This window comes from Melanerpes formicivorus, unplaced genomic scaffold (genome assembly GCF_026170545.1).
Source record: "Melanerpes formicivorus ecotype bairdi unplaced genomic scaffold, bMelFor1.0.p_v2 SCAF_2, whole genome shotgun sequence".
Lineage (NCBI taxonomy): Eukaryota > Metazoa > Chordata > Aves > Piciformes > Picidae > Melanerpes > Melanerpes formicivorus.
This window is the reverse complement of record NW_027142354.1, coordinates 29,523,930-29,551,114: the sequence shown is the minus strand read 5'-3', so window position 1 is coordinate 29,551,114 and position 27,185 is coordinate 29,523,930. Positions and strand designations below refer to the sequence as shown.

Below are 27,185 nucleotides of genomic sequence, written 5' to 3'. Positions count from 1 at the left end.
ACAGGCTAACTCTTATCTGCTGAGAGATGTCATCTATATGCTGGAAGTTTAGTCTTACAGGATTTACTTTCCAGCATATAACCTCCCATTTCTCTTTCTTATTCTGATGGAACCAAAGGACATTTTTCATCCATGGGCTCTGGGCTGCCCATACAAAGTTGAGACCACATGAAAATTTTCAGTGTCAGTCCCAGTGAGTTCCATGAGAATGAAATTATGGGGAAAGAGGGTGACTTGGTTTTTGTTTGGGTTTTTTGGTGGTTTGGGGTTTTTTCCCTCTCAGTCATTGACTTCTCTTATATGCTACTTGCTCCTCTGCTATCTTAGCAAAAAATCAGTACTACTTTTTGTACAGGATACAATTTGTACACTATATGCTCACCCTATTTGTAGTGACATGAAGAAATTCTCCATAGCTGTAGCCTGTAGCTATTCTGTTTTGTCCCCAACAGACTGTCAAAGGCAGTGTTAGACTTGCTAGAGCATTAGCCAAAAGCCAGATAACAGATTGCATCCACTCTGTTTTGCGTGATGAATACCTAATTGCTATGTAGTACATCCTTCAGCTCTATTCACAAACTAACAATATTTCTGTCTTGTCAGCAAGTTTTGTGGTTTTGGTGGTTTAATTTGTTTTCTTTTCCTTGACTGGTATGTAGATGAAGCTTTCTTTGACTCTGAGAATAGCACAGAAAAGAGCTGTCTGCTGTTGCAGTTCACCATAGACTGTCTGCACAAGCTGTTCCTGTTTGACACCCAGAAGTTCCTGAGTAAGGAAAGAGCAGAAACCTTGATGATGCCTCTGGTTGACCAGGTATTGGCAAAAATGCAAAACCAGTTCATATCTGGTTTGTTGGTTTGTTTGGGTTTTTTTTCTCTCAGTTATTTTTTAACTATTAAGCCTCAATCCTCTCTCTTAGTTAAGAATTAACTGGTTTTGGCTACAAACAGCATTAAGGCTCTGAATTACTAAGTTTTTAATCCTCTTTCTTAATGTCTTCAGACCAGTGCACTCCCACTAGTGCTGTTTGACAGAACTCTTGAGTACCTGAAAGCCAAAGCACAAAAAAGTGCTTTTGGCTGAATTTATCTGAGCCAGGATCAGTTTGACAAACTTTTTACTTCCACAGCTGGAAAATATGGTTGGAGGAGATGAGAAGTTCCAGGAAAGGATGACAGCACACCTGATACCCTGCATAGCTCAGTTTTCAGTGGCAATGGCAGATGATTCTCTTTGGAAACCACTGAACTACCACATCCTGCTGAAAATGAGACACACATCTCCTAAGGTTCGGAGCTATTGTGATTGGAACTGCTTTTATTTGTTTCATTAGAAGGTGGATCCACAAACTCCAAGTGGACCACTGCTAAAATACTAGCCTAAATTAAAATAGTAATAGAGTACTATGCTGTGCCAAAGTTTGCAAGAGATGTATGCAACATGGCTGGCTGCTCTTGCTGTAAGCAGTTAGTATTCCCTGTGTAGGTATCTTCCAAACTGTATTGTTTGGATTTTTTTTTAATACTTGGTATCTGTTGTAGTAAGAGCTACCCTATTTATGTATGAAGAAAGTGCTTTAGAGGGGTAACTGGAAAACTTTCAGCAACCTTCAGACCTGTTTATTGTAGAGTTTTGACAGGACTCCTAGTTGACAGGTTCTGTGTATTCAGTATTGGTTTCTCATTGTACTGAGCTACCTCCTCCTGACACAGTGGAAGAGTGTCATTGGAACAGAAGTTAAAGGCCATTTTATCAAATAATGTCCAGCAATATACCTGCTTCTTCCAACCCAGTTTTCCTTTGACATTGCCTTAACTGAGATGCTAAGATTTTAATTAGCATAAACTACTTACCTTTAGTAAGGAAAGCTGGTTCACAAACTCATGTGGAAAGAAGGCAAGGGAAGGGGGCAGGGAGAAAACTATACCATTATGTTTGTTTCCTTACAAAGATGATTGGTTTGTTTTAGGTCCGATTTGCTGCTCTGCTTGCTTTGGTAGAAGTTGCACAAAAACTGAAGGAGAACTACCTCGTCCTGCTACCAGAATCTATTCCATTCTTAGCTGAGCTTATGGAAGGTAATGTTCTGAAGTGGCATTAGTGATGGCAGATAACTGACCTATGACCAAAAAGGAATAGTAGCCACTTATTTCAAAGATTCATACAGGATAATTACTATACATTACTATACTATACCTGTGCCAGATGCAAACTGAAATAGATTGTATCCAATACACTCTTAAAAGCTCAGTTACAGCAGCTTCACCAGCATTATAGCCTGTGCACCTCTCCCCAGCTTTGTGGTTTATATCAGTATTACAGTAGAATTAATTTGCTTAAGTCCTGAGCCAGTGACAAAACAGTTTTGAATAGTTATTTCATACCTAGCATTTCAAGACTTCTAGCCTCGATGAGTGATGTGTAGCTCTGTAATCACTATTCTACTTAATTCCTATTTACATTCTTTTTCTAGATGAATGTGAAGAAGTTGAACAGCAGTGTCAGAGGACAATTCAACAATTGGAAGTCATTTTGGGAGAACCACTCCAAAGCTACTTCTAGGTCTACCCCTTTTGGTTTCAAATTTTGTCTGAATCATGTTATCTTTGCACATGCAAGTGCTACAGGCAAACTGTCATACTGATTTTTATCAGAGCTAAGATCTTAACTTTTTAATAAAATATTGTAAGAATCTGGCTTTGTAATTTCTGGATGGTCTGGGGACTTTTTCCATGTGACTTTTCCTTAACTGCTCTTTTCTTATCAATCATCAGGAGCAAATTCTGATAGGTGGACAAAAGCAGAGTGACAACTTGTGAGACTTACTGAATTCCACTGTGCTTGGGGTATGCAGTTACTGTCTCTGTGGAGAGGCTGCAATGTTAAGCGTGGTAGTCACTGTACCCACTGCAGTCCCAAGAACCTGCTTTTCTGTCATTTTTTAGGGAATTAAAAACTAAACTCACTGAAAATACTGAAAATAAAGGTACAAGTAAGCAGGATTCATATGAGAGCTAAAGCTGTTTCTTAGGATTAGCTTCTTATTCACCTGAAGATCAAGAATGAATTGCTTGCTATGTTACTGAATTTACCAAAAAACTCATCACCTGTTTTGCACCAGGAGGTGCTGGTTCATTATACTGCTAGTACGAAAGGCATTCAGACTCTGGAAAGTATTGTTTAAAATGCCACTATAAATAGAATAAAAATAACACTATAAAAGGATAATCTTACATTGCATTGGATGCTGGGACCAGGCAAGGTTCATGAGGCATTGATCAAATATGTTCAGGGTGTAGCATGCCATACAGCTGCCATCTGAGGAAAGGCTACCCCATTATGGTCATTTGTGCTCTTGAAGGATTTTCTTAACTTTTAATTATGTCTGCTGTCAAACAAAAAGGATGTTCATAGGAGAACTTCCTGCTGAATTCCTAGATAAGGAACAGGCTTGATGGCTGCACCCAAAGAGTGGCTGTCAATGGCTCCACGTCCCAGTGGAGGCCAGTGACAAGCGGAGTCCCTCAGGGATCAGTCCTGGGACCTGTCTTGTTCAACATCTTTGTGGGTGACATGGACAGTGGCATTGAGTGCACCCTCAGCAAGTTTGCTGATGACACCAAGCTGTGTGGTGCAGCAGACAGGCTGGAGGGAAGGGAGGCCATCCAGAGGGACCTTGACAGGCTGGAGAGGTGGGCACAAGCCAACCTCATGAAGTTCAATAAGAGCAAGTGCAGGGTCCTGCGTCTTGGTCGAGGCAATCCCAGGCACAAATACAGGCTGGGCAGTGACTGGCTGGAAAGCAGCCCTGAGGAGAGAGACTTGGGGTGCTGGTGGACAAAAAGCTCAACATGAGCTCTCAATGTACACTTGCAGCCCACAAAGCCAATCAGATCCTGGGCTGCATCAGGAGAAGTGTAACCAGCAGGTCGAGGGAGGTGATCCTCCCCCTCTACTCAGCTCTGGTGAGACCCCACCTGGAGTACTGTGTCCAGTTCTGGAGCCCCTATTACAGGAGGGATGTGGAGGTGCTGGAACGTGTCCAGAGAAGGGCCACAAGGATGATCAGAGGGCTGGAGCACCTCTCCTATGAGGACAGGCTGAAGGAGTTGGGGCTGTTCAGTCTGGAGAAGAGAAGCCTCCCAGGTGACCTAATTGTGGCCTTCCAGTATCTGAAGGGGGCCTACAGGAAGGCTGGGGAGGGACTTCTCAGGATCTCAGGTAGTGATAGGACTAGGGGGAATGGAATGAAGCTGGAGGTGGGGAGATTCAGGCTAGATGTGAGGAGGAGGTTCTTCACCATGAGAGTGGTGAAGCCCTGGAATGGGTTGTCCAGGGAGGTGGTTGAGGCCCCATCCCTGGGGGTGTTTAAGAGCAGGCTGGATGAGGCTCTGGCCAGCCTGATCTAGTGTGGGGTGTCCCTGCCCATGGCAGGGGGATAGGAACTAGATGATCCTTGTGGTCCCTTCCAACCCTGACTGATACTATGATACTATGAAAGGCAAGGACACAGAAGCATTGCAGTTGCCAGAGCAAGTGGGAGCTGCCTATGGGCTCTTCTGTTACAAGCAGCCAGCTAAGTTTATCCCACAGCCAAATGCCATGTACAGCATGACACCTGTCCTTGAGGGTACACCAGCAGAGACAAAGCCTAGGCCTACTTAGGTTAATTGGTCTGTGGATTGCTAACTCCTCAATGTGGGAATGGCCCTCTAGTCAAGATCATTGTGCCACCTTAGAGAAACCAGTAAAATAATCAGTGAAGTAAGACGAACTAAGGCCAAAAAGGGATGATAGCTACTCAATGACACTCAAGAGAAAAGCAGACTTCACAAATATTTTCATTTATGCTTTTTAGACATTAAATCTGGTAAGTTAAACAGTCTTCTAGGATATATCTTGGTTTTGAAATGCTTCACTGGTTTAGCAGCTCTTAAGATAAATAGGAACATCCCTCAGGGATGTATTGACAGCCAGTAGCAAGTTATTTTTAAAAAGGGTATAAAAATTAAGACTGACATTTGAACAGAAAACTGATGGAATAGAAGCAGCCTGTTTTGGATAGAGAGTACTTTAATACAAGACTGAAAAAGGATTCGTTCTCTGTTTCACTGATGAATATCCAAGGTTCATCTCAGCTGATACCCTGCCTGGAGTACTGGGATTGACACAATCTTTAAAAGTGAGAAACACAAAACCTCCATCTCAGTCCCTGAGCAATCTCAACTCACTCAGGAGCCATTTCAGATCAAACAAGCTTTCAAAAGTTTAGACAATTGGAACCAACTTAATTTTCATTTTTTTTCCACTTTAGAAAATTTAAAGCTAGAAATGCTGCTGTATATTTGATTTAAGCTACTTATAAGCAGCAAATAATGGAACCATAACTGCAAGAGAAGGTACTACTGAGCAGCTGGCTAAGAAGTAACATCCTTGCCTATTGCTAGAACTGATGGGTCAATTGCTTAATCCAGCCTCAGTAAAAAAGCTGTGGTTGCTAATACAGAAGCAGAAGAGTATATTTAATAATTATCTCTTTAATTAATTATCAATATCCCTTTTGGGGTGGATAACCATATCTTCAGATCCTGTTTCAGTCTCTTCCTACTTCACAATATTGAATGTGTGCTATCAAGGAATAACAAGCAGCAGTTTAATGTAAACATACCAAGTGCAGTTGTTAGTAAGACATGTCAGTTTCCTATTGCTGCATTCAATAATACAGGAGATATGTCTGAGCAAACACTTATTTAGCTTGCCAGGATATTGTAAACTAGAGGAGGATTTAATCTCACAGCCAGCAGTTCTGGTACTGGACAGATGCAGAAGGCTAGATAGATTAAAGGCATGCTCAGCTCAAATCAGCTTCTGTTTGTACTCAACAAGGAGGCACTGTCCTCAGAAGAGATTTAATTCTCTTAGATTGAAAAAAACTACCAGCTCTTCACATCTAGCAACTGAATATCTCCCATGATTTCCACTACGTTGATCTTTTCAAGTTGTTTAAAACGATGCTTGTACTCCAGTGTGTGAACACCGTTAACAGCAACTTTGAACTGGTGGGCATCACAGAAAATGATCAGCTGAAAAGCAAGAAAAGTTAAATTTTAGATAAGGCAACACATGAAAAACAATCTAGCCTAGAGTTGGTCAAACCCCTCTTCTGCTACAAAGAATGTTTCATGCAAAACAAACATTTTAAAAAGTGAAACTTCAATGAAATTCACAGAGTAAGTCAAGCTGGAAGGGTCCCATAAGGATCATGGAGTCCAAGTCAATTCAATTAAAATTTGTCCTGAGTACAATGTGAATTTTTGCAACCATTTTAAAAGTAAATTGTCATTAACCCACTATTTATTGTTAAATCTTCTCAAGACATTGAAAGGCAGAAACGGCAGTTTTATTTAAATCCCTGTAAGTGGGCACGACCTTTGAGCACCACTGCTGATCCTTTTGGCAGAGTTGCCGGTTTGATGCTGTGTTTCAGTTACTCCTACCTCAAAGTACATCCCTGGACTGAAAGGGAAGTTGGCAATTTCCTTTTCTTCTTCTCCCCAGCTGTCATGAAGGTATGAGTTTCTTACAAAAACTTGATTTTTCACTCGGGGATTCAGATGTAATGCAATGTCCTTTGAGCCACTTGGTTTCAGATTTATTGTAAAGCTGGAAGATAGAAGTTTACTATACCAAGGGTCCACAAACATCTTGCAGTGGTTCATGCTATTTACCAAGCCCTCAGATAATACTCAGAACTGTTTTGGAGCCAGAGCCATGAATTCATCTGATGAACCAAGCAGACAGTTAACGTGCATTTGTCTCCTTGGCACAGAAACCTTTGCTAGAGACAGTAAAAGTACAGCGTGACCCTGCTAGATCTGCTTCAGCACTCCAGCTTTCTGTTCATATCTCAGCAAGGAGGTATCAAGCCAAGTGATGCTTCTCTACAGCACTAGGAAGCAGCATTCTCAGAAACATACGGTGCTAATGGCTCGACCACCTCTTAAATCAGGCAGTGGATAGTGGGAGGCTTTGTTTTACCTGAAGACATGTTATGTTCTTTCTGTCAACAGACTGGTTAGACTCTAAGGAAGAGTTTGAGGATTCTCTTTGTACATTTAAGATTGGCAGGACACCATGCGTACAAAGTGTTACTTTGTAGGACAGTGTAGCTCTGCTCGGGCTGAATGAATACTCTGTAGTCTCAGACATGTCCAAAATACAGCATTCCTAATGGGGAGCTCTGGAGAAAACTGATCAGAGGAAGAAGTTATCCAAACACAAATGAATGTTTCAACCTCTGGCAAAGACTTCAATGCATCTGAAGAAGAAATACTCCTTCCCCAGAATGAGCTCTAGCTATCAGGTTATTTCTCTCCTTTGAGAAGCCTAGAATTGCTTAATCCAGAAATTAAATACAGCAACAGCTACAGTTGCAAGCTCTTTAATCCTCTTTCTCACTGAGAAAAAGGTATAACTGAGTGAATAACATTAAATAATTTATAAACTATATAAAAACTTATACATTTAAAAGCAAAACCAGAGAGCAGACAATCTGCATGCTTTAACACCTAAAAGCCTCATCACACTTAGAAGCAGTACATTCAGCACTTGAAATGTGCCAATAAGCTTGCCAAGCCAAAAGAAGATAAACAAATGCTACTATTTAAGCATTACTTACACTGCCCAAATTAAAGTGATGAGGTTTCTAGACCTCTAGAGCATTAATATAAACTCTTGAGTGCTGTTCAGCTGCATGGAAGATAATGTGCTCTGAGGAAGCAGGAGCGCCATGCATACACACAGCATAAAAAGCACACTTTTCATTATCTGCACTAATTGCTTCAGTTTTAGGCATGTTTCTGCAGAGCCAAAACCACCCTTCAAGCAAAATGCATGCTGAAGCACAGACATTTCCTTAGGTCCATTTTCATCATGTTTCATTCCCTTTGTTTTACCACTTCTTTAAATCACATTGGGAAAATGTCTTCTTTGCAACTCATTGTTCCTCGTTTGCTATCAAAATTATAGTTCATACTCCCCTACCAGCTTTCATCAGCTGCTATCAGATGTCTTCATGCTTACACAGTCACAAGTAGGCCACTGGAGAAGTACTCATAGAAACATAACATGCAGCATTTTGGCACACCAGCAACTCCGCTAACTTGCTCATTATTCATCTACTTCTGACAGTTTCCTTAGTCTTGGATCTCTTTAAAGAACAACTGTCTGTACAACATGTGTGCTCACATGCCTAGCACAATGGAAACCCTGAACAAACACACACTCTTGTGAATAATGCAGATTTAGTAGGTAAGACACTCAGGGTTTACCTTCACTTTTCACAATGCAGCTGATCTTTAAAGTCCTCTCTAAAGCAGTATCCTGCAGGTTCTTCAGAAAACCACTGCAGTTTCAGATGATTCCAGATGCAAAGTTGCAAATGAGTAAGGATATACTGAGGCAAATGGAAAAGCCTACTCATTTTCCAAAGTTGCTCAGATAAATAGCAGAAAAAAAAAATCATTAATGCTTACCTTTTTGGGTTCCTATTCACTTCTCCTTTAATGGCAACTGTGCATCCTGGACAAAGTGAAGAATCAAGTCTCGCAACGTAAGGAACATCCTGGAAGTATACCACCAGACAAAATTTTGACTGTGACTTACTTTTCTCATTATACAAGCTGAGCTTTACTACAGCAGGAAGACATTTAGCCTACAATCACAAATCTACACTTACAGCTGAAGTAATTCCTAGCAGTGTATTCTGGAACACTAATGCTGTAGTGGTAAAGTTACACTGAGAAACCTGTCAATGTGTTGGGTTTTCTTCCTTTAAGCCTGCTACCCTGGATTCAAAAATAAACGTTTACAACAATTTCTGCCACATCTAAGAGAGGGAGAGGAAACAGTATTACAAGTTATTCTGAGAAGATCTGAAAAAAGGAGTGAAACATACTTTGACTTTACATTTTTTGTTTAAGTCTACCACTTGCCAATATTGCATATTACTTGGTTTTGAAAAGAAGACTATAGGTGGCAGACTGTCAAGTGACAAGGCATCTAATATCCTGGAACTCACTGCAACTTCACCTTCTCCAAGAATTCTATTTGTATATATTCCCAGCTTCCAACCCTTCTTCAGTTTGATTGCACTGGGTATGATCCCCCTGCGCAGCTTTTTGCACATAGATCTGCACTCAACTTTGTTTACGCTCCATGCTAGCTGGGTGCAAGTTCCAACCCTACAGTGCTTGCATCCAGCCACAGGAAGTGTATGCAGAGAAAGCATGGATCTGTCAGCAAGAAAAAGATGTGACCAGACAGATTCTCAGATACACTAATATAAGGCCATTTGGCATAATATGAATACAGAGTAGTTCTGTTTTGCAGGTGTTTCCTAAAGCAGAGAAAAAAACTAAGTATACTTGTTTGAAAAAAGTTTTTAATGTGATTTGATCCTTTAAAACTTCTGGTACTTCACTTTATTTCTCTGGTTATGGTTGTGGATGCTGTCTATCTTTTGAGTTTTCTAAATTATTTCAGAAATAGCCTTACTTTTACTGGCAGCAGCAGAGAGGATTACTCTCTACAAAACCTCACTGATGATCATCTCCCAGGAGATTCTCAAATTCCCTTGTTCTGGGTTTTATTTGTTTGGGTTGTTTTGTTTTTTTATTAATAACTAAGATGGTTTTATTTCAAATATTTTTACTCTTCATATATACCACAACTCTACACTAGACACTGTCCTGAATAGTCAAACCCCAAAACATGCCCTAGCCCAGACAATGGGCTAAGCACCTGCAAATGTGCTAACCTGGACAGTTCCTGGGGTCCAGATGGCCAAGGCAAATACAGCATGTGTGATTAATGTTGTAAGCATCTGTCAATGTGCAAACCTGGACATTTCTGGGGTCCAGAGAAACATGTACCATGTGTGATTAACTTTGTAACACACTGTGAACTGTGTGTGCCCCTGGCCATGTTTGGATATGCCCTATACCATAGGTCCAGTTAGGAGGGTTCTACGTTACCAAAGGGCATTAATTGTCTTGGGACAGTATTTAAACCAGCCAAGAAGTCAGGCAATTTGCCTTGTTTTTACCTAGACAGCAACAAGAGCCAAATGCTGCCTGAGTAGCAGCTGAAGAACCTGCTCTAGCAGATCACCAACTTCACCCAGGCCTTGCACTTGGACCAAGGCAGTAAGGGGAAAAGCTCCAAGGGAGTTCAATCCCAGAAGAGGCTGCAGCCCAGTGAGGGAGCACACAAGAGAGAGACCCCTTAGCCCTTTCTGAGCCAAGGACTGCTCAAATTATAGCCACAGCATCCAGGAAGATACCAGACAGAGGAGCAAGCAGTGAGTACCTGGCCAATGTGCCACAAAATCCCATTTGTGGGAAAACTACAGATCACAGCACCTGTATTTCCAATTTGAATTGCTGTGTTGGAAATATTAGATCTGTGCATAAATCATGTAACTGCCTTTGTATGTGCAGTGTAAAACCCACAACCAAATAACTGAACCTGTGAACACATTTTGTACATAAGTTATGGTGGTATTTGAAGATACCACTGCCCATGATATTAATTATAAAATACATAAAATATACATTTTTATTACAGTCACTTACAAATTGTGAGCCGTCTGGAATATCCCCCTAGAAGAGAAAACAAACAACATTTAACTGCTTATCAGGCACCAGGGAGATTCATGCAACCTTTTATAGGCATACGTACATTTTCTGTATTTATCTTTGTAACTCCTAGAGAGGATGGCTGAGAGCCTTGTGAAGACTGCAGAAAGAGACATATTTAGATTTCATTGCTAACATCATAGAGCTTTAACACAAAGTTGGTTTAAAACCATATAAAGACCTGTACTGCTTTGAAGGGTGATCTGTTAACCTGGAGATCTAAGGCTATAATAAAGATTTCCAAACCCCTGCAAACCAAAGAAAAGTCCTGAAGATCAATTGCTGAAACCAAATTGTGATTTCTCATTACATTCTGAATCTGTTTTATGCTGAGAGCTCTGTTAATCCTTTAGCGTCTGATGATACCCACTGAGCTCTCCTCACTGGGGTATGAATACCAGCAGGGCAGGTCTGTGCAAGGGGCCTCAGGATTCCAAGCAGCCCCCTGCATTCCTGACCCTTGCCATGAGGACAGATGTGTAACATGCCCACACAGAGGTACAGCTCCAGCTCAGCCCTAGCAGATTGTGTCTTCAACTTATTTATTTCAGTATAGGCCTTCATTTTCCTCCTCAAAGGGGTGTATTTGAAGCAAAGACATTCCTTTCTTCCCCAAAGGATACATCATCAGCAACCACAGACCTAGAAACTGTTCTGTTTTGTGCTCAAGACAGAAACCAACCTATAGCATGTGCTTGCCCACAAGCTCTTCCCCCAAGCCACACCCTCCTGGACCAAGACAGACACGGCTTCAAAGTAACAATATTCTAGTAATATGCCCAAGGCCAAGTGATGGGGACCATAAAAGTCTTGGCACACAGGCTTGGCAAATGATCAGTGAGTAGATTCATCTTTACAGTTCAGACTACATTTTGCTCTGGCCCAAATCTCCACCTTGCATCAACACTAGTCTGCGAAACTAAGTTACCCAAGCTTTGCCCACAATATAGTAAAGATGGGGCAGTGGAGACCCAGAATATAGGAAGGCTGCCATAGTGGGTAGCACAAAGAAAAGGAAAAGGCATTCAGTATATCCCTGGAATTTATCACTTCGCATCTGTCCTAAAAATCTGACCCTTCAGGGGCAGGATCTCTCCTTCTGCACAGGGTAAAACCTTGTTCAGCTCCTCCCCTTCTCCAGCAGAGCTAGCAGCCAAGCAGAACCACAACACTGCTTTAACTTAAAATTCACGGCTGTTTGGTCCAAGTGCAAATCAAGCCCTGAAGTCTTTGAGAAAGGACACTTCTCACACCCCACTCCATTCCCCCAAATAAACATACATTCCTACCTATCACTTCATTCACCAATTCAGTCATTTTAGCAGGAAAACCAGGGTTTTCCTGCACAAGCTGTGGATGAACATTTGGAAGCCAAGCAACAAATTACAGCCATTGTTGAACTTGTCATTTAGAAACACTGAAAGTTAATTTTGGAGCTCCTGCAATATTTGAGAGTCTAATCCATTATTAGAGCCAGGATATTCTTAGTATTCTTATACCATCTGTCATCCTTTTGCCATTAACCTCGAGATTAAAACAGTAAAGCAGAGAACTTCACACGAGACTAGCGTGGTGAAATGTGGGGAGGGAAAGAATTCTTACTGATGTTAAGACTGTGTAGCTGCTTTTCTTTACTTCCTTTTCACCATAAACCTTACTCTGTAGTTTAGCGAGACAGAGAAGGAATCTAACAAGTCTGCATAACTTACATTAGAAACAAAATCTATAGTTTTGATCTGCACTCTGCCATATATTCCAAGAGTATCTATTCTTTGAAGGCTAATTCTGTGGTTGTAGAGCAGCAAGTGCTTCTTGTTTACAGTCACCTAAAGAGACAGGAAACAAAATTTTAAAGTTGTATTAAAGCATACATTACACCAGCTGCTTATCAAATTGTATGCATGTACCTCTATTCTACACTGGTTTGGTACAGAACCAAGGAGTGTCCTAGAGATGTCAGAGCAATTAAGTTCAGCTCATCCATGATTCAGTCTCTCTTGACAGAGATTTATTTTCCTATATTAAAATTTGTTTTTCATATCTTTTGTTTCTAGTACTCAATCATTTACCAGTGTGGTGTTAGCAATCTAATGGAATCTGTAACTGCAGTCCAACAGAGCAAGACAAATACACATCACATATTTTCTCCAAGAAAACTGTCCTATACTAAACAGGTTTTTCCTAAAGTCAGGCCTTCACAAACATGAAGGGAAGGGTAGAGTAGCCATTAGCCATGGCAGGAAGTTACTTGCCTACTCATCTTAGAGGGAAGCCATACAAAATTACAGGTCTGATTTACTTAGCACCTCTCTAAAGAAAAGCTTCTAAACTTTTCTGCAGTTAGACTATATCCAGGTGTCAGAGAAACCAAGGCTTCCAGCAATTTAAGTATACAGAAAACCCCTCTATTTCATCTGAACTGACCCAGACTTACCTGGAATTTATCCTTTAAAATCATGATGACAATCTCAAATGACTTTCCTTTTTCAAAGGGCATCTCGTAAGTGATCTCTTCCCAGCCCCATTTTTCCCTCTCTAGTGTGTTGCAAACAACACAGCCAGACCTTTTGAAGCGAGGGTTGAAATGAAATGCCACATCAGCTCGAGGCTTTATGCTGCTACCACACTGTAAATCCACCTGGAACCTAGTCATAAGACAAACCACATTCAACTCAGTCTGTCAAGAAATCACCTAAAAAGTTTTATATGCTTATGTTTTACTGTGGAGCCTCAGAACAGGCAGACATAACAAGTGTTGTTTGATAAGGAAAAAAAACCCCAAACATGTATTTGTCCAACTCCTACGCACCTGTGAAAGGCTCCCCCATGATTTATTGCAATGAATTAACATATTTAGGCATGTATGTAATGGTCATCATTCATATCACGTAAGATCCTCAGTAACTGTATTCACCACCTTCCCTTTCATCATCTTCAGCAGAATAACCTAATGAACCTTTTGTAAAGCCAGGGAACCCCCATACTGGGCACATGCACTAGTCCGTATCTCCTTACACCCCTTTAAGTTAAATCCTTCACACAACACATTCTGTTATCAAGTTTGCTAGTCTCAAGCAACCTCTTCAGACAACCAGATATATGCTATGAGAGGGCAACAAAAATGGCCAAAGCAGGTAAAACAAAAACAGAGAAGAGAGGATCAGCAGAAAGCAAAAAATGAGTTCACCCTCTACTTCTCATCACAAAGCTTTCACTAACCATTCAAGCTTATATTCACTCTGATGCTATCACAAAGATTTAGATCAAGCCTTTTAGGCCCTCATAAGTATGACCCCTGGAAATATTTTATCCATTACATTCTTGTTCACATGGTGACACTGAATAAAGGGACACTGTAGTCACTACCTGTCTGCATCATCAGGAACAGTCCCATGTATCACAATCAGGTCTCCAGGAACAAGGCCACCAAGTATTGTCCCAACATATGGGATCATCTAGAAGAGAGGGGAAAAAACAAGAAAAAAAATATTCAAATGGCATGTGTAGTTTTAATGGCTTAAGCAGGTACAGTAGTGGAGGATATTTTAAGAGCAAAAGAATAAATAGGCTGAAATCCCTTTGCTTACTGGTAGTAGCTTTGTTCCTGAATATACAAGAGGCTCATTTTTATTCCAGTAATAAGAACAATAGTAATAAATACGAAAACCACATTATCTTGATTAATTTAGTTTCACACACTGCTCATGAGGGGTAGTAGCCCTGAGTGATGAGGGGAAAAGTAAATGTGTGTTTTTAAGTTTAAGCACACAAGAATCCTGTCTTTAGGTGTTAAGATCCTCCCTACCCTCCAGGGCCTCACAGAAGTTAGGCAGGCAGAACCACTGATAAAGAGGAATGGGGTAGGAGACAGTTGTGTCCCAGAAGATGGGGTTCTGCTTTATATCACCTAGTGAGTTCCGGGCCAGGTTTGGTTACATTTGGAGAATGGGAGGACACCTACATTAATGAGTTCCTGAAAGCAATTTGCATTAGCTATGCCTATCCTCAGAAACCTAATGAATATGTATGGATTTGTAACACAAATAGCGTCTTGAGCCCATGGGCGTTACGCAAGATAGGTAGAGTGATTCCCCCTCGCATCTGGTGCCGTAATAAACATACCTCTTCATAACTCGTTGTGGGATTCTTTTCTGCAGGTCATGAGTAGTGCAGCACAGTAATAAATTACTGGTTTAGTCTCCAAAGACAAAACAGAGAAAGATACAGAAACAGGCCAGGAATGCTGGGACTTAACCCACTCTAGTGGATCAAAGTTATTCATCTCTGGAAGACCAGCTGCAGCAAAACCACTTCTTTACATTCAAAATGAGGCATTTATTTAAGAGAAAAGAAGGCTGACCCATCAATGCTTCAAAAGCCTAAACATGGAATCTGCAAGGCCACAATAGAGCATTTCCTGGGTGCAATGCTACAGACTTAATGAGGCTTTGTCATCACAAAATGTGCCTGTCATTTCCTCATGTCTCAAGTTGTTCTACTAATTTTTGCTCACTTACTCAGACTAATGCTTGTGATATCATGTGATCTACCAGCATCCCAGCTCTCTTCCAGACCTCCACAAATTACCTCTGAAACCAGTTAGTTAGTGTTGACTGAGTTTCAGAGGTCTCAAAGATCAAGTTCTTTCTGATATCTGCCAGTTTTCATAAAACAAGATTATGGTTCCACAGAGGAATAAACTGCAGTAACACAACTTTGATCCAACTTGATGGCTAGTGGACAGCTGCCCTATCAGATCAGGCACAACCAGTGCTTGGGGTAAAAGGCAAAAAGAGGAAAGCATAATTTTCTGGATGATTCAAAACAGTACAATACTAAAGAAATACATCTCAGACTCAAACCTGTAATAAAGCTCTTAAACTTTGCTGCTCAAGAAACAATTCAGTGAAACAGTGAAATCTTCATGGCCTGGCCTCTTCCACCTCTACTAAATTCATCTTGTGGTATCACACAGGTGATAGATCACAGAAGGGCTGAGGCTGGAAGACAGCCAGCTCTGGTGTGTCTAGCCCAATGCCTTGATCAAAGCAAAGTCAGACGGAGTAGGTCACTCATGGCTTTGTATGAAGGCTGTTCTGAGATCCTCAGGACAACCTTTACCAACTTTGCCTCCACATTTCAATACTAAACACTCACTCTTATTCCCATTTTAGGCTCTTGACCCCTAAGCCCTAGTTTACCCCTTTATATCCTCCACTGTGGTCTTGTCACCCATAATACTCATCAATCCCCTTGCAGCCACGCAATTTTCTTTGAACTACTACTACTACTCTCTCCCTTAAAAAAGCTGCATGTCCTAAACACCTCCTACTCTTCCTCTTCACACCTCTTTTACCAGCAAAATCCCCATCTACCAATTTGCATCATCCCTTTTCTTCTGCAGTTCATTCCTTCCACCTTCTAATTAATCTCCATACAGCTTTCCTTTCCCTCCCAGATGGGTTCTTGTGAAGGTGATTGATGCTATTCCCCATCATTCATAATTCTATCCACTTTGCAAGAGTCAACATATAGTGGGAACTGAGCAGTCAGATTCACTAAAGATACAGACGAATAGCAGTGCAAAAATACAACAGATATGGAAGTCCTGTCCAGATCTGCACTACTCTACACGGCTACCCTACAAACTGTAATATTTGTAAAGAGTTCTAGAACAGAACGTTGAAAAATAGTATTTCCTGCAGGCTCAAAGGAACTACCTATTTAAAGATACAACAAAAAACACAGCTTCAGCCCACCCCTTTAGCCATATGTCCGTGTTAAGCCACTGATCACAAGAGCAGTCAGGTCCCAGATCATGAGAATACCAGAGCTTTTCACAGAAAGTCTCCAGACTCTAAGCTTGGCAAACGACATTCCACCAAATCCACTCTCTGCAATTGCTGAATCATGTTGACTCAAGTCTTCCCTACAAAGAAGGATTTTTTGTAAGGTAAGATATCAATTATCAAATAATGTTCCAAATTTAATTGTTCAGACTGAAGTTGCAGACACCACAAAAAAATTATTTTATGAGGGCTGCCAGGCCCTGTCCCTTTATAGAGAATTAGGAGTGAAAACACTGCTTATCATAATTTCAACTCAGCATACTCTGCTGTCAAGGGTTGGAAGGGTAAGGCCAAAAAGCCTCCTCCCTCCCCCTTGTGAAGTAAAAGGGAAAAAAATTGAAGGGAAAGGAAAAAAAACTCACAAGCTGAATTAGCAAAGCAGTGGAGCTGTATATTTACAAAGCAATGTAGGATATGCAGAGGAATATATACAAATTTACAATATATACAAAGATATACAATAAAGTAACACAGAAATGAGAGGTCCCCCCTCTGCCGAGGGGGTTCCCCACCTCCTCTCTCCCCTCTCTCCCCCCTTTCCCCAGAGTAGGTTAGAAGAGAGAGAGAGAGAAAGAAAGAAGTTAAAAGCAGTTTTGTGTTAACTGGAAAGCAGTTAATACAGGCCTTATATCTTATCGGTTTCAAGGCCGAAGTCTTGGCAGAAAGCCCAGCACAGAAAGCTGCTGCCCAAAGAAGAGGCGGAAGCAAGACTGAAGATAAAAGTGCCGGAGTGCCCAGTTCACTCCCAGTTCAGAAGGTGCTTCCTCCCACTTCACCAATGAAATTAGTTTAGATTATTCTTTACGTTTACCAACTTCCATCCACCATATTCCCTTTCTTAAGGGCACAGCCTCAAACGGTCACATCTGCAAAAACACATTCTTCCACTGGTGACTTGTGGGGCTGAGATTTTTTTGGAAGAACTCCTTAGGACAGGTTGTCCTTTGTGGTGTGTGTATGTGAGGAGGCAGAGAAGGACCTGGGGGTACTGGTTGACAGAAGGGTGAACATGAGCCAGCAGTGTGCCCAGGTGGCCAAGAAGGCCAATGGCATCCTGGCCTGTATCAGGAATAGTGTGGCCAGCAGGAGCAGGGAAGTCATTCTGCCCCTGTACTCAGCACTGGTTAGGCCACACCTTGAGTCCTGTGTCCAGTTCTGGGCCCCTCAGTTTAGGAAAGATGTTGACTTCCTGGAATGTGTCCAGAGAAGGGCAACAAAGCTGGTGAGGGGTTTGGAGCCCAAGCCCTATGAGGAGAGGCTGAGGGAGATAGGGTTACTTACCCTGGAGAAGAGGAGGCTCAGGGGAGACCTTATTGCTGTCTACAACTACCTGAAGGGAGGTTGTAGACAGGCATATGTTGATCTCTTCTCCCAGGCAGCCAGCACCAGAACAAGAGGACATAGTCTCAAGCTGTGCCAGGGGAGGTTTAGGCTGGATGTTAGGAAGAAATTCTTCACAGAAAGAGTGATTGGCCATTGGGATGGGCTGCCTGAGGAGGTGGTGGAGTCACCATCACTGGAAGCATTTAAAAAGAGACTGGATGAGGCACTTAGTGCCATGGTTTAATTGATTAAATAGCGTTTGGTCATAGGTTGGACTTGTTCTCAAAGGTCTTTTCCAACCTGGTGAATCTGGGTTGTTTTTTGGTTTTTTTTTTTCCACAAGAAAAGGGATTGTCCTCAAAGACTGGCAGAAGTTCCTTCTTGTTTTGGAAGTCCTGTGCATTAAGTGTCCATCTGCTTGCAGTATAATTCCTAAACACTACCAAATCCTAGTGTCACCTGTGATACTCTCTCTCAAACACATTAGCAATGAATAGAGCTCTCAGTAACACCTCTCACTGTGCAAAACAATACAAGTACTAATTATTGACATAAAACAGCAAAGTCACATTTCCCAAGGGACAAGTTGTTGATGTGACAGGGGAGTTACCGGGTTACTGATTGTCTTCTGCGGTCCATCCAAGGACATCATCTTCCCTCCTCCAGCTGAAGTTTGTCAGTCCTGTGTGACCACTGCTGAAGAGCATTTAAAGGACTCACTGGTTGGGCAGCACCAAAGGAGGGGTCCCTTCAAAAAATCAAAACGTTTAATTAGAAAGTATCAAAGTCACACTAGATGAAGTTAAATCCTCCAATGTATAACTTCAAACAGCATAAGAAATTATGCAAGCATCTTTCCTTTCCAACAAACTTGCTGGAGTTTTGAAATACAAAACCTAAAAGCTTGCATAAAGAAACAAGGTGCCATTCTAACACGAGACAGATAATGCAGAGTCAGCAGCAGCTTCCTGAGATTATGTATACTGGGACAGAATCCCACATGAAAATCATCATTGTGCAGGGGAACACTGATAGCTCAGTGCGCCTCCGCAGGGCCCTAAGAGCTCTGCATTTGCAGCTGACCCCTGCCTGCAGGCAGGGAGAAGGTACACAGCACAACAGCAGCTTTTCCAAGACAAACAACCACAACCACCTGCTTCTGTTTGTTTTAACACTTTTTGTACTATCCCCAGATTTCCCAAGACCGACGAGCCTTAGGTGTTGAACTTGTTTTTTCCAGTACAAGTTACTGGACAAAGGACAAAGCAGGAAAGCAAAGGGTGTTTGATGTTTCTTCCTACAGTGCATAGAAATCCTAAACTCCACAAGTTTGAAAAATTTGTATTAAATCCACAGAATTAATAAATAATGAAACAACAGCTTATGAGTATATCCAGCTACACTGTCTTTAGAGAATCTCGTAATGAAGTGGCTAAAATTCAGGACACAATTGAAACTGCTAATTAATTCTGGATAAACAACTTAAGGTAGCATGCAAACTGTGCGTCGATAACAGGCAGACAGGGTTTAAAAGGTCAATAGTGAGGGTGTTTGCATCTTTACTGTGTGACAACCACAAGCAACATTAAAGGAAAACAAACAAGCAAACCAAACCTCAAAACAAACTAACACAAAAAACCCAAAATCAAACCTTGCAACCACACCAAAACTGCAAGGTCTGTGACCTGTTTCATGGGGCCCTACCATTAATCGTCTGCAATGATTCAACAACAGTGTGGCCCATTGCAACATCTGGCTTATCTTATGGGGCATTCAGGCCAGGAGGGTATTAATTGTCCTAATTCAGACCAGGGCCTAGAATGCAATTCAGAGAACATAAGGTCCATAATTGTTTTACCCCTCTGATCTTCTTATGAGATACCATCATCAATTCACACCAGGAATGTGCAAAGGAAGGCAAATTTCATTTTAAAAAGGAAATCAAGACTGAAGCAAGTAATAATTCTCCACTTACCACCAGCAGCAGATCCCCAAAAAACTGAAACATGAAAATCAGACCTACAACCCAGCAGCCTGCTAACTGAACTTCCCAGGGTGTGCAACAGTAATCTAGGTCCTAATGAAAGAGGACCCTGGAACAGAACAGACTGTCAGTCTTGTCAGACCAGGGGGCCCCAAGGCAAAGAATGGGTTAAGATTTTTTGGGGTTTGGTTTTGGTTTTGTTTGTCTTGAGATTTTGTTGTTTGTTGGGGGGGTTGGTTTGTTGTTATTGAAAAGGTCACAATAATGAGGGAAAGCTATAATTCAGGGTCTGTTTGCAAACTAAAAGGTGATGGGTACACAACTGCAAGGTTCTCCTGTAACCTTCTGTCACAGGAATCACTGTCACTACATGTTACACCAAATCTTAAGTCTGCTGCACTGAAGTTAAGGTTTCCTGACTATGTTTTTAGAACTGACAGTGAAACGTATGCTCTCCTGTTATCTCACACATCGCAAAGCAGCTGAGAACCTGTTCCGTACAAACAAACATCAAAATAAAACAAAAAGCCCATAGGAAAACAGAACGGACAACAATCTGCTATTATGTCCCACTGTGACATACGGAAAATGTCTTTCATGAGGGTAACTCAGGTTATCCTTTATAATCAAAGCTGGATTTTCCACCAAGGCAAACAAGATTCCTGCGAAGAGAATTAGGGAGGTATTTTCTGGACATTTGCAAACCATTAAAGTACAAAGCAGCAGTGGCATCCCCGCGCCCCCGGCTATAAACCCAACACCTCAGCACGCTGGAAGGACACAGGACTAGTTTCACGAAGAAACCCCGACCACTTCTACCTTAACGCCCCCAACGGAAGACCCGGCGCCTTCTTCAGTTAGGCCCGCCACGGCCCGCCCTGCCTGCCTGCCTGCGCTGCGCTGCGCCGCGCCCCTTCTCCCCGAAGGGAGTCTTATTACCCCCTCCCCAGCGGGACGCTTCCTCTTTACCTGCACAACGCCCCTCCGTGACCACCAACACCTGCGACCGCCCGCTGCTGCCCCGCCCCGCCCCGCCCCGCCTTCGCTCCACCCCACTGCTTCCGGCCGTAGCCAGCGTCACGGCGCAGGGCAAGCCCCGGCGCCCTCCCGGGGCCTTGCTACGCAGCTAGTCATGGTGGCGGAGGCAGCGCTACCGTGTGGCTGTTCCTGGCGTCAGCCGAGAGCAGACAGCTGCCTCCTGGGACCAGAGGAGCTCTGCTACCGCGGCCGCATTTGGCATCACCCGGCCAGGCGGCGTTGGGACCACGGCGGTTTTCGGCCTCTTCCCGAACCATGCCAAGGGTTTGGTCAAGTGCCGCTGTCTTCGGACGAAGTCGTGCCACAGGCCCCTGATCCACTGTGCCGGCACTTGCCCAATGAGCTTGGATTTACCAGTAACAACTTTGTCACAAAGTTAATTAGGCTCCTTAACCCTACCACAAGCCTCCCTTGCAAACCCCTCACTTCTTCCGTGCTTTGTTTCATGTGTAGGGCCCTTGTCAAAGCCTAACTCCTATCTCCTAGCAAGACACACATCTTGTGGCACGACCCAAATGCAGTTTGCAAAGCTGACTGGGTGAATTGTTGTTCCAGCAGTGTGCAGTTTCTGAGTTCTGGATACGTAACACTCGCCTCCCATTTCTTAAACGTGGGAAAATAACCCCCACTGCCCGCAGGCCATGCTTTTACCTTCCTGCCCCCTGCAGCCTTTGTGGTGAGGTTGGGCTGTTCCGCTCTACTAAGCAGATAGGGCAATTAAGTACCTAATAGTTTTACTGTATGTAATGTGTAGCAGTAAGTTGCTTTGAGAATTGTAAAGCACTACTTCTCAGTATCACTAAGGTTGGAAGAGACCTCAAAGATCATCGAGTCCAACCTGTCACCACAGACCTCATGACTAGACCATGGCACCAAGTGCCACATCCAATCCCCTCTTGAACACCTCCAGGGATGGTGACTCAAAGCTCCCCCTGTTCATATGCTGGATGTGGAAAACAAAAGCATGAAAATAAAGCTTGCAATAGAAACAGCCCACTGAACTATGGACATTAGAGTATTTCTTCATCTTGCAGGAGGCAGTGCACATGGCTATTGCATTATCTAATATACAGTCTTCTATTCTACAATTAATGAGCACTAAAAAAGCCCATACCAAACCATATCTACTTGCTAGAGTCCTGCTAATAGTTCAGGATAGGGGCTTTAAAGGAAACATCAGCTTAGCTGTATCAGATTTGAAGGACTCTTTCACAAAAAGGTGTGGTAACATTTATTTTAAGAACTGCAGAAATTGCCTATTCAGATGACAAAGCAGCAAAGCAGATTGCCTGGGGAAAGACACCTTAGAATCATGCATGGTTTTGAGAGGACCAATCACTATCCATAGTTGGGTGATAGCAGAGAGTCTGCTATGCAATTGTTCTACAAAATTCCAATGCACTTTTTTACAAGGGAATAAAGAGAAGGACCTAGAGCCTGAACTACCACTTAGTTTTCTTTTGAAGCTATTGTTCCAGACATTCTAGTTTAAAGTATAGAAAGTTTTGATAAAACCAGACTGAGAGAAGTATATGAAATGCCTTCACTTCTCAGTATTTGAATTCAACCTCAAACCAAATTTGAAAGTTTGGGTCAAACAAAATGGACAGAAAAGATGATGAAGGGCTGGAATGAAAAAGTGGTGATGCTGAAAGGTGAAGCAGTAAGTGGAAGTGTTTCTAGAAGAGCCACAGAAAATAAAGTTTTGCTACTTTACTACTGCTTTTGGCTCAGAGCTTTTCTGCTCTGGGGAAGTAAAAAATAAATGAAATACCATGATTTATGAAAAATGTAAATGAAATGCAGTAATTTAAAGTACACACTGGTTCTTTGCTGAAGCGGAGCAGCTTCTTGACTAACATGCTGATCAGCTCTTTGAAGGCTGAGTCATAAGCTGTTTATGAAATTTGCAGGAAAATCCCTACTTCAGCTCCCAGATCTAATGCATTGTTGGCAATGAGTCAGCTGGGTTAGAACTTGAGTAACCCTGCACTACACTGCAATTGCTTTGTTCACAGAATGTAATTTTCCTGCTGATTTCTTGTGACTGCTATTTTTAGCACCATTTACTAATGGCAGTCATGACAGCAAATAACAAGGTCTTCCCTTATTTCCATGGTCCGGATCCTGATTCAGACTTCTGCTTTTAAAGCTACAATTCACGGTGTACACAACCATTTCTGGGACTACACACTATCCTGTCAGCATGATCTGACTTTCCATGTTCAAGTAGAATTTTGCTTGCTGGGGTAACAGAAAGGCTTTGTCAAGACGGAGGCAGACAAGTTCAGCTGAAGAAAATTTAACAGCTATTCTAAGCCAAAAGGTAGCATTTGAGGGAGGACTCTGTTGCCTCTATGGAATTTTACTTGTCTTTCCTGCCCCAAGTACAAGAACTGGGAAAGGAATATACTCTCAAGACACCAGCAGTGCAGGAGCTGCTACTAAGCATCAGCTGCTACCCAACCAGGACAGTACAGTCATCAGGAACTTCCTGCTGGTTTCAGTGATAATTAGGTGATCTCCAAATGTTGCATATTCCTTCTTGGGTACCAAGAACTGCTTTGATACATCTTAATAAAAAATGCAATGTTCTCTTTTATATATTTACCCTTCAATTTACATTGTTTTCCCACTTCACTGTGGAGAAGAGACAGACTTTTGAGAAGCAGTGCCAGACCACAACCCACTACTCAGGACAGACTGATGGTGTCTAGCCCCATTTTGCACAGAGCTTTTGGATCTATGTGACTGAGTCTAATATTCAGTCAGGTGGCTTAACAAGCACTACTTTATTGGACAGAAGAAAAAGAGTACAACCACAAACTACTTTGAGCCCTCCTGTAATTTCTTGGTAAAGAAGCTGCTATTTGTTCTGTTCTTCCTGTAGTGAACACCTCATCTTACATCTGCACTTCTCCAAAGCAGAGTCTGCTGCTGTCCCTGCTGGGCAACAGGGCTGCATCCAAACTGCAGCACACTCGGCAGAATTACAAGCTGATCAGTCCTTTGTTAGTCACTCCAGTAGTGCTCTGGATCTGCTTGCTGACTTAGCTATCTGCTCTCATTTCACAATCTGCTCCTGCTCTCCAGCTCCACCTTTCAGTGGAGCACCACAAAGCACATGATTATGTGCCATCCTACTTCCTCAAAGGAGATTTCTTAAGCAGACCCCCATCCTTGCTTCCAGCCTATAGCATGTACCTCTCAGGGCAGAAAATCATTGCCCAAGGTTAGGGTAACAGCATAGTCATACTTAGCTCACTACGTTATACAGCATTCCAATTAGAAGTTCCTAGACTTCACAAAAACATTGCAGAACCTCTCACAGGTCCCTTTTTTGTTCAAATTCCCATACAATTCAAAACACCATTCTTCCCTTCATATAAGAGGCTGCACACAGGATATTGTAATGAATCCTCTCCAGAACCAGAAGCTTCTCCCTGCTGTACATACCATGTTAACACACCACTATGACCATTCAGTATTAATAGCTTCAGTGTCTCTGCAAGTCTAATGAAGAATCCTTAACAGGCTGGCAACAGATCAAAAGCATGGATTTTAACACATTTGCTTGTCCTCATCCAAACCTGATGGATACACACATTACTGGGCTTTGCAGTGAGGCAATCAAAATAGGCCACTAGTGCCTATTAAGAACCCTGGCCAGTGGAAGTTACTCCGAGCTAATAATTTTTGTATTGTTATATAGTACCAGAGTAACTAATTTCTTCCCCCTAGTAAATATAGTACTACAGTCCACAGAAGTAAAGCCTCTAGAACACTGTACTGTTTGGCAGAAATTTTATACCTAAGGACCTCATATGATCTCAAAAGCCTGCCACTGTCGTGTCTCCCATAGTTGTTTGTATATTAAACCATTTTCTCATGGAAATCATTCCCCTAGCTTCTTTGAAAGGCTTTAGATTCAAAGTGGACATGAGCTACCACTTCTTGGTACACCAACATTAAAATTTCAGTTGACAGCCCAGCTGGTTCAGCTCTTAGTTACAAGTTTATCACTGGCCTTCCGTAACTTCAATACTTAGCTACAGTGATTATTCAGATCTTCCCATTTTGCATTTAAAACCTAAATGCACAAATGTTAGAAATCACAGGGAGCAAAAATAAAAAGGTTGTGGATTTTTTAAAATAAGCTTAGCCATGCAAAAGCTTAACATGCTACTGCTACTTCAATAACTAGTAAGTAGTCTACTTTTTTTTGGTTTTGTTGCAATGCCTGCTTTTGGAAGCAAACTGTTGAACAAAAGCATAGAAGCAAACAAGATACAGATCAGAGGGACAAAGGACAAATAACTTACAGAGAAGTCACTGGTCCTTTTGCAAACCAATTATAGGCCATATAACCCTTAAAACATACCTCTTATTTTTTAAAATCATGACACACTTTACAATTCTTAAGTATCACTGGATCACAGTATATTATTAGAGGTTGGAAGGGACCTCAAGAGTTCATCAGGATCTCTGCTAAACCCCCTGCTAAAGCAGGATCACTTAGGGTAGTCCGCACAGGAATGCATCCAGGTGGGTTCTGAATGCCTTCAGAGGAGACTCCACAACCTCTGTGGGCGGCCTGTTCCAGTGCTCCATCACCCTCACTGTAAAGAAGTTTCTCCTCATGGTGAGGTGAAATCTATGTTCAAGTTTGAACCCATTGTTCCTTATTACTGTGCACCATTGAAAAGAGCTTACCCCCCTCCACTTGACACCCACCCCTCAGATATTTATACACATTGATGAGATTCCCTCTCAGACTTCTCAAGACTAAATAGCCCCAGGGATCTCAGTCTCTTTTCATAGGGGAGATGCTGAAGTCCACCAATCATCCTCGTGGCTCTCTGTTCAATTCTCTCCAGCAGTTCTCTGTCTTTCTTGAACTGGGAAGCCCAAAACTGGACACAGTATTCCAGGTGTGGTCTCAGCAGGGCAGAGTAGAGAGGTAGAAGAACTTCCCTAGACCTGCTGGACACACCCGTCTTGATGCATCCCAAGATACCATTGGCTCTCTTGGCCACAAGGGCACATTGTTGTTCCATGAAGAACTTGCTGTCCAGTGGCACTGCAAGGTCTTTCTCCGAGGAGCTGTGTTCCAGCAGATCAGCCCCTAACCTGTACTGGTGCATGTTGTTGTTCCTCCCCAGATGCAGGACCCTGCACTTGTCCTTATTAAACTTCATGAGGTTTGCCTGCACCAGCTGAGTGGAGTAGTTAGGGCTATTTCTTCATTTGCAATCCACTACATACTAGAGCAAACTTGTGCCTATGCCTGCCCTGTCTGCCTCTCCAAAAGTTGATTGTGTCACATTCTAGAAAAATATACTGCTTCAGTCCCTACCTACTTCAGGAGATAAAAGCCATCAGAGATATATGCCAAACAAAGAACTGTGTGATGTTTTCCAAACTAGAGACTGACTGTGGCCAAATCCAAGATCCCTAGGTCTATACCTTCATGCCCTATGTACACTATTATCCTCACTACAGTTGTCTTTGGATCTCCCTGGTGGGTCTCTGCAGTTATAGATGGGCTTACTTGCCCTCAGGGTTGTTCCCTTTTCAACAGAGAAATGAAAGGACTGTAGTATCAGCTCTCACCACGAGATGATAGGTGTTTTCTGATGGTTAGAGGGGAATAGGCTTTTAGTAGACATTTGAGTTGATGAACTCTTCAGCTTCAGAAAAAGGAGAAACAGAAGTAAACTAGGACAAAAAAAAATCTAATAAACTATTTATAGAACTGTGAATGAACTAAAGCTGGAGTGGAATAGGGGAACCTCACATATAATGGGCACAAACATGAAAAAGTATCCTCAGCGTAGACTCAAGACATAGCTAGTATAAGGATTTGAGGACCCCTTTCTTATTTTTATCCTGCCTCTTCTTGTTAGGAAACTTTTTAGTAGTGTAACCATGGTTATTTCATCAACAGGAAACTTTGGTTATTTTTGGGAACAAAAAGCATTCCCAAATCAAGTAATTGTGAGGCAAACTCAATTAGGCAAAAACCCCCAAAACTCTATCTGCATAGGCAAAGTTGGAAGTCTTATCAGAACACATTCATTATGCAGCTTACTAACATTTGGCTTTGTTTCTGGAATTTTCTCAATAAAAGTTTACAGTTGCAGCTGGAAATAAGAAAGTTAAGATTGCAAACGTTTCTCACCAAGTATTTCTGACAGAAGTTACTTCTTTCTCATCTCTTCTCCAATTTTAATATTCATCTCCATGGCACTGTGAAGGACAGTAAACAAAGCCTGAACAAATCTGACACACCA

General features: G+C 42.1%; 2 protein-coding genes across 3 annotated transcripts in view; one reads left to right on the top strand and one right to left on the bottom strand.

Annotated features, from left to right (window-relative positions):
• HEATR1 (HEAT repeat containing 1) overlaps positions 1 to 3,185 on the top strand; it is a 40,588-nt gene extending 37,403 nt beyond the window's left edge. The window contains exons 42-45 of the mRNA XM_068155034.1: positions 660 to 814; positions 1,131 to 1,289; positions 1,971 to 2,079; positions 2,475 to 3,185. Of these exons, the coding sequence (XP_068011135.1) occupies positions 660 to 814; positions 1,131 to 1,289; positions 1,971 to 2,079; positions 2,475 to 2,563 (512 nt within the window). The 3' untranslated portion in view covers positions 2,564 to 3,185. The remainder of the gene's footprint in view (positions 1 to 659; positions 815 to 1,130; positions 1,290 to 1,970; positions 2,080 to 2,474) is intronic.
• Positions 3,186 to 4,824: 1,639 nt separating this feature from the next.
• LGALS8 (galectin 8) lies at positions 4,825 to 18,617 on the bottom strand. 2 transcript variants are annotated; one of them, XM_068155017.1, is made up of 9 exons: positions 18,481 to 18,617; positions 14,065 to 14,153; positions 13,133 to 13,343; positions 12,408 to 12,524; positions 10,742 to 10,798; positions 10,636 to 10,662; positions 8,536 to 8,624; positions 6,499 to 6,664; positions 4,825 to 6,084 (listed from the first exon to the last, which is right to left on the bottom strand). In XM_068155017.1, exons 1-9 carry the CDS (start codon positions 18,520 to 18,522, stop codon positions 5,935 to 5,937), a joined length of 948 nt encoding a protein of 315 aa, XP_068011118.1. In that variant the 5' UTR covers positions 18,523 to 18,617; the 3' UTR covers positions 4,825 to 5,934. The 2 variants fall into 2 exon arrangements, with proteins under 2 accessions (XP_068011118.1, XP_068011124.1); XM_068155023.1 differs by lacking the exon at positions 10,742 to 10,798.
• Between the last annotated feature and the right edge of the window lie 8,568 nt (positions 18,618 to 27,185).

Coding starts and splice junctions, on each gene's coding strand:
- LGALS8 (XM_068155017.1), bottom strand. CDS start 18,522: ATGATGTCCTTGGATGGACCGCAGAAGACAATCAGTAACCCG. Junction 8,625..10,635: donor TTCCAGACGGCTCACAATTT/GTAAGTGACTGT, acceptor GTATACTTCCAG/GATGTTCCTTACGTTGCGAG. Junction 6,085..6,498: donor GTCCAGGGATGTACTTTGAG/GTAGGAGTAACT, acceptor CTTGCTTTTCAG/CTGATCATTTTCTGTGATGC.